Source organism: Sus scrofa, chromosome 4 (genome assembly GCF_000003025.6).
Source record: "Sus scrofa isolate TJ Tabasco breed Duroc chromosome 4, Sscrofa11.1, whole genome shotgun sequence".
NCBI classification, from domain to species: Eukaryota; Metazoa; Chordata; class Mammalia; order Artiodactyla; family Suidae; genus Sus; species Sus scrofa.
Window position 1 is genome coordinate 77,419,512 of NC_010446.5, and position 10,223 is coordinate 77,429,734.

General features: G+C 39.4%; 1 protein-coding gene across 1 annotated transcript in view; it reads left to right on the top strand.

Annotated features, from left to right (window-relative positions):
• The window catches only part of OPRK1 (opioid receptor kappa 1), a 29,728-nt gene extending 20,214 nt beyond the window's left edge, over positions 1-9,514 (top strand). Inside the window, exon 4 of the mRNA XM_003355059.5 lies at positions 5,835-9,514. Within this exon, the coding sequence (XP_003355107.2) occupies positions 5,835-6,367 (533 nt within the window). The 3' untranslated portion in view covers positions 6,368-9,514. The remainder of the gene's footprint in view (positions 1-5,834) is intronic.

Sequence of the window (10,223 nt, forward strand, 5' to 3'; positions counted from 1 at the left end):
CCATCATCCTGGGCAGGGGATTGAACCTGTGTCCTGGCACTGCAGAGATGCCACTGATCCTGTTGCACCACAGGAGGAAATCCCTATTTTTAATTTTTTGAGAAAATCCCATGCCAACACTGTTTTCCATAGTGACTGCACCAATTTACATTTCCACCAAAAAGTGTTCCCTTTTCTCCATGTCCTTGGCAACACTTATCTATATATTTTAGATTTTAACCTCTTATCAATCTATGGCTTGCAAATATTTTCTCCCATTCTGTAGGGTGGTTTTTCGTTTTCTTGTGTTTTCTGCATTGCAGCAGTTTTTAAAATTTGGACTAGTTTGATGTATTCTCACTTGTTAATTTTGTTTTTGTTGCTTTTGGTGTCATATCCCCCCCCCAAAAAAAAATCACTGCTAAGGTCAATAACAAAGAGCTCTTTTCTTATGTTTTCTTCTAGGAGTTTCATGGTTTGTGTATGATGTAAGCTGTGGGTCTGATGTCATTCTTTAGCATATGCATGTCCAGTTTTACCAACTCTGTTTATTGAAGAGACTATCTTTTCCCCATTTTGTATTCTTGGCACCCTTATTGAAGATTAAGTTCTTATATGTGAGGATTTATTTCTATTTCTACTTCATTGGAATATGCATATTTTTATGCCAGCACCATTCTGTTTTGATTACTATAGCTTTGCAATATAATTTGAAATCAGGAAGTGTGATACCTCCAGCTTTGTTCTTGGCTTTTGAGAGGTCTTTTGTGGGTCCATATGAATTTTAAGATTGCCAATGAATTTTGATAGGGGCTACACTGAATTTGCAGATTGTTCTGTGTGTTATGAACATTTTTTTGCAATATTAATTCTGCCAATCCATGAACACAGGATATCTTTCTATGTATTTGTCTTTTAAAATTTCTTTTATCAGTGTTTTATAGTTATCAATATATGGATCTTTCATCTCTTTGTTCAAATTGATTCCTAAGTATTTTATTCTCTTTCAATGTTATTGTAAATGGGATTGTTTCCTTAGTTCCTTTTTCAGATAGTGTGTTGTTCATATATAAAAACACAAGTGATTTCTGTATGTTGATTTTGAATCCTCCAACTTTACTGAATTCATTTAGTGGTTAGAACAGGTTTTTTGGTGAGTCTTCAGGGTTTTCTATGTATAAGATCATGTCCTCTTCAAGTGACTTTCCTTTTTTCTTTCTTATTGGGATGCTTTTCATTTATTTTCCTGCCTAACTTCTCTGGCCAGAATTTCCAGTACTATAGTAAACAGAAATGATGAGACTAGGCATTCTTGTCTTGTTCCTGACAAGGCAGAACTTTCAACTTTTCACTTTTGGCCATGATGTTAGCTGTGGGCTTGTCATACATGGCTTTTATTACATTGACGTGCACAACTTATATACCTAATATATTGAGAGTTTTTTGGTCAGGAATGAATGTTGAATTTTGTCAAATGTTTTTAGTGCACCTTTTGAGATAGTCATATGATTTTTATTTTTCATTCTGTTAGTATGGTGTATTACATTGATTTGTGTGTGTTGAGCTGTATTTGCATTCCAAAGATAAACCCCACTTGATTGTGGTGTATGATCCTTGTAATGTGCTATTGAATTCAGTCTGCTAGGATTCTGTAGGATTTTTGTATCTATGCTCTTTGATGATATTTTCCTATAATTTTCTTTGCTTGTGATGTTCTTGTCTGACTATGGTATCAGGGTAGAGCTGGCCTTGTAAAATGAATTTAGAAGTGTTCCTTCCTCTTCAGCTTTTTGGAAGAGTTTTAAATGCATTGGTATGCATCTTAAAAATGCTTGGTAGAACTCACCAATGAATCTGTCCAGTATTTGGCTTTTCTTTGTAAAGAGTTTTTTTTAAATCCAGCCTCAATCTTCTTATCTGTTACTGGTCTCTTCAGATTTTGTTTCTTCAGACTCAACCTCATAAGTTATATGTTTCCAGGAATTTGTCTATTTCTTCTACATTATTCAATCTGTTGGCATATAATTGTTTATAGTAGTCTCTTATGGTCATTTTTATTTCTCTGTTATCAGTTGTACTGTCTCCTCTTTCATTTATAATTTTATTTGAGTCTTTGTTCTTATTTTCTTAGTCTGGCTAAGATTTTGTTTTTGTTTATCTTTTCAAAAACAACTCTTTCTTTCAATTACTTTTCTAGTCTCTGTTTCATTATTTCTTATCCATTCTTTCTTATTTCCTTCCTTTTGCTAACTTTGGGCTTAGTTTGTTCTTTTTCTAGTTCCTTAATATATACAGTTAGGTTATTTATTTGAGATCTTTCTTTTTTCTTAATGGAGTTGTTTGTCACTATAAATTTCCCCTTTAGAACTGCTTTTGCTACATTCCACTAGTTTTGGTATATTGTACTTCTTTTTTATTCATCTCAAGCAGTTTTTATTTCCCTTTTGATTTCCACTTTGACTTGTGTGTTGTTCAAGAATGTGTTGTTTAATTTCTATACATTTGTGAATTTTCCAGTTTTATTCCTGTTATCGATATCTATATTCATGTGGTCAGAAAAGATACTTGATATGATTTTAATCTTTTAAATTTGTTAAGTCTTGCTTTGTGTCCTAACATATGATCTAATACTGTGGAATGTTTCATGCCCACTTAAGAAGACTGTGTATTCTGCTGCTCTTGAATGAAATGTTTTGTTTATGTCTGGTAAGTTCATTTTATTTATAATGTTGTTAAAGTTTGCCATTTCCTTATTTCTTTTCTATCCGGATAATCTACCTATTTTTGAAAGTAGAGTGCTGATATCCTCTACTGTTACTATACTGCTGTCTGTGTCTCCCTTCAATCCTATTTATATATCCTTTACAAATTTAGGTGCTCCAATGTTGAGTGAATATATATTTAAAATTGCTATAGCCTTTTGATGAATCGACTGCTATATAAAATTGCCTCATGACAGTTTTTAACTCAAAGTCCATTTTTTTCTGATGTAAGTATAGCTAGCTACTCAGGCTCTCTTTTGGTTTACATTGCATTGACTGTCTTTTCCTATTCCTTCACTTTCAGCCTATATGTGTCTTTAAAGACAAAAATGCACTCTTTTCCCCAAAAAAGAACAGTTAATAAAAATGTTGTACTTGGATTTGGATTTTGTTGATGGTTGCCTTAGCCCTCTCTGGTATGAATTCAGCTTCAGTGATATTCCCAAGGATATTTCCAATTCTATTGCTGGATGTTTTCCAAAGTCTTGTAAAAGTAGCTGTGTTTGATTATTTTACCCATCATTACACACTTACTGAGCTCCAGCTACATGGTAGAAAATTGGTCAAGAGAGAGCTGATCTTCAACGCTAAAAGACGTATCCAAATTAAACATCAGGCTTTATGTTGCCTTGCTTATCTTATCCATGGTAATTACTATAGGGAATCCATATTTTCAAGGGTTTCCATGTGGTATTCACTTGCTTACTTATTTAACAGTTTATTCTCTGCAAACACCATGTGCTCCTGCCTCCTCATGTGGCAGGAATTAAATAGTATTCTAGGCAGATTGGGTAGCTACTCTAAGGTAGTTTACATTCTGGAGGGAGAGAAACATTAGGGAAAAAGGCAACACATTATTACAGAAGAGCTTCTGTCTAGTTTCTGTCCAGTGTCTGTGGCTATATAATGATCAAGAAATAGAAGGAGTATAATATAGAGAGAATATAAGTTGCAGGGGAGGACTATTCAGATGAGTCAGCCTCTGTATAAATGTCTCTAAAGTGACATTTAAGTTGAGGCCAACCACAAGAAAGAGGCACTCTTGGAATACACAGAAGAAAAGCAGGAAAGAAAAAAACATCAAGGAAGCTAGATCGCAGTGTACCAGCTTAAAAAATTGTTTAATAAATATATTTCTATGATAATCACGATGATTTTTTAAAAAGATGATTTCACCTGTTCTTATTCCCATAAACATTAAAGCAGAGATTAAGAGAGATGTTTGTTTGTTGTAGTTTTCATGGTAGCAGTACTTTGGACAATAACTTTTTTTTAATGGCTGAAACTATGGTGCATAGAAGTTCCCAGGGCATGTCGTGGCTTAGTGGTTAATGAACCCGACTAGGAACCATGAGGTTGCGGGTTCAATCCCTGGCCTCACTCAGTGGGTTAAGGATCTGGCGTTGCCATGAGCTGTGGTGTAGGTTGCAGATGTGGCTTGGATCCCTCCTTGCTGTGGCAATGGCGTAGGCTGACAGCTACAGCTCCAATTAGATCCCTAGCCTGGAAACCTCCATAAGCTGTGGATGTGGCCCTAAAAAAGACAAAAAAAAAAAAAAAAGCAGCTCCCAGGACAAGGACTGAATCAAAGCTTCAGGTGTGGCAATGCTGGATCCTTTAATCCATTGTCCAGGGATCAAACTCGACTCCACAGCAACTGGAGCTGCTGCAGTGAGATTCTTAACCCACACACTAGAGCAGGAACTCCTGGACAATGACTTTTTTTGAGAATCAAAACCTACAAGTTATTCTGGGAGCCTTTATTGACTATTAAAAGGTTTAATCTGGCATTTGATTGAAAAAAGATATTCATCTTTCTTAACTGGCCAAAATTATTATATTCTTTGTATTTTAAAGTATCATCTAGTAGAAATTCTAAGAGGATACCTTTTGTTTTACTAAGAGACATCTAATTAAGAACACATTAGGTCATTTTAGAAAACATTATTAATAGAGCTGCTCCACTATTTTAAAAATATTCTTGTACTGTTTTTGAAGCAGATTTTTCCAATGTCAGAAGAAAATACTTTCATTATAAAGATTATGACTTAGAATTGCTCAGATTCCTTTAAGGAAGGATCGGGGTGAAGAGGCTTTAGCCAGCTCTGTGCTCAGTGACTCTGCAGAGGGAAGAGGAAAAGGCTGGCTGATGCTGGGGGAAAGGGGGTGAGTGGGCCCCCAATGAAGGTATTATAAAAGGTACTACTCCTGGGTCTCTGCTCTTTCTAACATTGTGGTCACTTCCAAGAGAATACTGTCCAGCAAGGAGAAGCAGAACAAATAAAGCGGTTTTCTAAGTAGTCTTGCAAACATACGATTTTGCCTGTTACATCGTCAGTCTTGGCAAAAGTAAAAATTGTGTCTTATTTGTGAATTTCCTTGACGATGATGATTCTCTTCTTTCTTTTCCTCCTCCTCCCTTCCTGTGTTTTCTTGCTATTCTTCCTCCTCCTCCTCCTCCTCTTTCCCCCTTAAAAGTGTACTCACGTTTCAGCAACGTAACAACCACAGTGACCACCATTGGGTCAATTCAGTCCCAAGAGCTGGATCATATTTAGACAAATTTTGTTTAAATTTTTATTGCCCTACCTAATGATTTCTTGCAAACCACCTCATCTTTTTCAGATAGGTTGGCTTTTGTTACATTGAATGGCTAGATTTGAAATAGTTAATTATTTACTGCAAAGAGACACTAGCTTTTATGGCCAGAGCCTTAGATCTGGGAGAATTGTTAATATGTGGACATTCAAATAAATACTGATGCTATAAATTAACAAGTGAGCTCTTCCAAAAATCATCTGTGTCAAATCAGTTTCCACAACTAGGTAATTCATATTGCTGGATAACTGTATTTATTCTGTAGCTCTGTGTTTGTTACCAGTGAACGGTGACCTTCTGGCTTCATTGTTCAGTTTGCAAAGATGGGATGGCTAATGTGCGTGGTATTCATTCCTAGTTGGGTGACCTGCATCAGGTAATAGCACCTCACCATGACTGGACCTTTGCAGCCAGAGGTACTACCATTCACATGGCAAACACTTGGTGATGACGACAGGTTTTCCTTCCGTGGCTCTGTTTTGTCGCCTCCTCCAGACGTGGACGTCATCGAGTGCTCCTTGCAGTTCCCAGATGATGACTACTCGTGGTGGGACCTCTTCGTGAAGCTCTGCGTCTTCGTCTTCGCCTTCGTGATCCCCGTCCTCATCATCATCGTCTGCTACACCCTGATGATCCTGCGCCTGAAGAGCGTCCGGCTGCTCTCCGGCTCCCGGGAGAAAGATCGCAATCTCCGTCGCATCACCAGGCTTGTCCTGGTGGTGGTGGCCGTCTTCGTCGTCTGCTGGACCCCCATTCACATTTTCATCCTTGTGGAGGCTCTGGGGAGCACCTCACACAGCACGGCCGCGCTCTCCAGCTACTACTTCTGTATCGCCTTGGGCTACACCAACAGCAGCCTGAACCCCATCCTCTATGCCTTTCTCGATGAGAACTTCAAGCGGTGTTTCAGGGACTTCTGCTTTCCCGTTAAGGTGAGGATGGAGCGCCAGAGCACGAGTCGGATCAAAAATACTGTTCAGGATCCAGCTTACATGAGGGATGCTGATGGGATAAATAAGCCAGTATGACTAGTCGTGGAGATGTCTTCTTATAGTTCTCCAGGTAGAGAAGTGTTCAATGATCTAGGTTCGACTCAGATTACTACTGCAGTCTGAGCATGGAAAGGTAGAAATTTTAATAAACTTTTAGAAACCCCGTGATCTGAGGTCATAAGATGCAGGCTGCATAGTGACCCAGGTGAGTGGAAACATCGAGGCTGTAGGAATGTGGCACGAAAGCTCTGAGCAGGCAGGTGCAGCCCCTTTCTAGGGTGGGCAAGTTAGGCTGACTCCCAGTTCCTTTGCTGAACACAGAAACAAGTCTCTATCTCCCGATGACTAGATATAGGTCAGGACCCATCTGCAGAGACCTTCCTATGCAACATGGTATCAAAAGCTCTGGTTAGCAAAAAGGAAAAGAATAATAAAGTGGCTTCAGAGCTTATTGGGCATGCAGTGCAGATGCTGATCACGGACAGCAGCAACCTCAAGAAGAAGGAGAACCATTTCCAGGGCCCGCGCCCAGCTCACTTTATGCTGCGGGGACGCACATTTCCTGCAGCTGCGTGGTGAGGATTCCAGCACAAGACATGCACACCTCAGGTGTCTGCTGTTCACGGGCAGTAGAAAATTATCTTGATACTTCTGAGGTTATTTAAATATGCCAGAGATGCTTTCCAACATAGTATAATTTCTTGAAAAGTGTGGCTTGTTTGTTTTTAGCATGTTATTCAGACAAAGAATCTTATGATAAAGCATGTCCCAATGTCAAGACACAAGGTAGCTTAAATACCACTAATATATATATATATATATATATATATATATATATATATATATATATATTCAGTTTCATCTGTAAATAATAGCATATGTACAAATAAGGAACGGGCTTGCCTTCCAGCCAGGCGGTTTCCCAAGTGCATGCTATTAAGGTCCCCGGGTCGTGGATGCTGAGCTGTTCTGCTGCTACGCAACCTTTTGAATGGAAATCAGTCATGGCCATGGCGCCATCTCTTTCCGACTCCCCGAGCACCTGTGAGTCCTTTAAATGGGCTCAGAACTCATGTGTTAATGAATCAGGGAATATTTAACTTGCTCCCAGGTTGTAGCCTTGGCAGAATCTTGTTTATAAGCAACATCTCTTTGTGAATACATTGCTTTTACCAGATTCTCTCTTTGTGGAAGGAGGGAGTCTTTCTCATGCAAATCTTGAGATGTTATTTTGTGGTTTTCAGCAGGAAGTAGAATTGATCCTAATTGGAGCTGAATTATGTCCCTCATGGTGCTTGGACATACCTGGCCCTGTGTTCCCTGAGGGGCACACCTGCTGAGGATAATGACAGCAGGCAGCCCATTTCGGATAATTTTGTTAAAACTTGCAGATGATATAGAAAATCCTCCTTCTTTCCCCTGAAATGTATGGTTTCAGAGGTAATGGCTTTTTCTGCAATTTGCCGGGGCAGAAGAAAGGGCTAATTTAGAAATAACACCCATCTTTTCTTTAAGCCTGTATTATTAGGGCAGCACCCTCTGGAATTTATAGGAAAACCAAATGTGTAGGCTGTATAACTACTGGCATCACCACAGCTCTAAGTTCTGTTCACTGTGTACTTTCTCTTTTAAGTGTGTCACATATAAAAGACATAACTTGCATGGAAGATTTTGCATGTGGCAACAGAATTTTACTGTGATGGTGTTTGTCGACGTTCCAGATTTTCATGGCACCTAACACATATGACTGACGGCAGCATGGCAAGATTTTCCATAGTAAAAATGACGTTTCTTAAATTTCATTGATTTTCTTAGGTGTCCTTGTATTCCTATACCTAAATGTACATAGGAATGGCTTAAATATCGGCTGGCATTCACCCTGTGATTAAAAATATTGGCCACCATACAGGAGAGATATTTATAGAGAGAATAGTTCCAGGAACAGACTCTGTTGATGCAGGACATAGAAAAACCTCCTTCACGCCCCACATCCCTCCTGGCACCCATGGCCATTATTGGGGTCTCAGCGTTGGCCTGAGGATCTAAGTTTGCAGCCCAAGAAGAGAGAGAAGCGACTCTCAGGGCTCGTGAGGTCAGGGTGTGCCAAGCTTCTCCACTGTTGTAAGCAGCAGGGTCCCCAAACCGGAAGAGGACAGAACAGTGGTATCATCGTAGGGCAGTACTTTAAAGAACGATGAGGTGAATCATGTGCGGTAGAAAAAAATACCACGTACCCAAATGTATTTCTTTGTCAAGAGTGTGTGAGAATTGAGTGTGTGTGCGAGTGTACGTGTGATACCATGTGCATGCATAGTGTGGGGGAGTGTGTGTGTCTGTGTCCCATTTCTCGATGTCCCTGGCCTCCAACCACAGCAAAGAGGGCACCGTCCACCATGCCTTTTGGGGGCCACAGCTGCATTTATCTAACGTTGAATTCAACTGTCCCCATGGACTCCTTCTTCCTCCCCTGGTAAAAACTTCTGGAGGATGGGTCCTCGTGAGAAGTCAGAAAAAATGCGGAGAAATGAAACATCGTACAGGAGGCACCAGTGAGGGTGAAAAAAACCACAGTTCTGGCTGGAGGAAAGTAGAAGCACCATTAGTGTCCTGGATTCCTCTTCTGAATCTGGACACTGCCCCTGTGCAGAGTTTAAGTCAAAACTCCAGGCTGAATACTAAAAAGGAAGCACAGTTTGGAAAGATAGTTTTGAAAAACTCAAGGGACAGTCACATAAGTCTTAAGAAAAGTGGTTTCATTCTGTGATGCACGACTGAGAAATAAAGTTCTTTAATCTGTATGTCTGTTATCAGGCAATTTATAGATGCTTCGTCTAGCATTGGGACATAAGATGAATGACAGGGATAAAAGGAATACATGGGCTGGCTTTAAATGAGAGCTTTCTCAGGAGAAAACTGTGACAAGGTTGTACATCCATTTAATGGGATTTATTTTCTAAGCAAGAGCTGTTTGGAAGATTCAGCATAAATATGAAAGGCTCATCCCCAAAGGGCATGAACCTGCTTGCCATAAGGGACTTTTCTTCTTTGAAACAGAAGTGTATTCATATATTCTTTACTCTAATGTGTATTATGTATATCTTGTACTTGGAAGGTGAAAATTATGCCTTGTATATATGATTGTGTGCCTTGCTGTAAAATAAAAACTGTACCTGCTAAAATCCCAGCAGTTTGTTACTATGCTCAACATTTTTTCTTTTTTTTTCTTTTTTTTTTTTTGTCTTTTTGCCTTTTCTAGGGCCACTCCCATAGCACATGGAGGTTCCCAGGATAGGGGTTGAAATGGTGTAGCCGCCAGCCTACGTCACAGCCACAGCAACGCGAGATCTGAGCCAAGTCTGAGACCTACACCGCAGCTCACGGCAACACTGGATCCTTAACCCACCGAGCAAGGCCAGGGATCGAACCCGCAACCTCAGGGTTCCTAGTCGGATTTGTTAACCACTGCTCCATGACAGGAACGCCTCAACATTTATTCTTTAATGGCTTCAGTGATGCTTCACTTCAGCAAGAATGATGCTCGCTGTCTCTCAGAATATAAACTGTGGCTTTAACTTTCTACCCTTGATAAAGTTGTGGATGATTAATGGAAAGGAATGAAATATGTAGGAGTCTAAACTGTGTATGAACTTAAATTCCCCAACCTATTCATCACCTAGGAAAAGGCACCAGTTTCCACACTAATGCCACCAAGATCCCAGAATCAGTATTATTATTGACTTCCCTATGAAAAAATGCAAAATTCAAAATCAAACCGTCCCACCAATAAAAACATGAAAAAAAATCAAACTCTTCTGGAAACATAATCAGCCTTCTGCCCTGTAATAAAATCAACCATGTCACTGCCATGAATTGTTTCTCAACCTCATGGTAT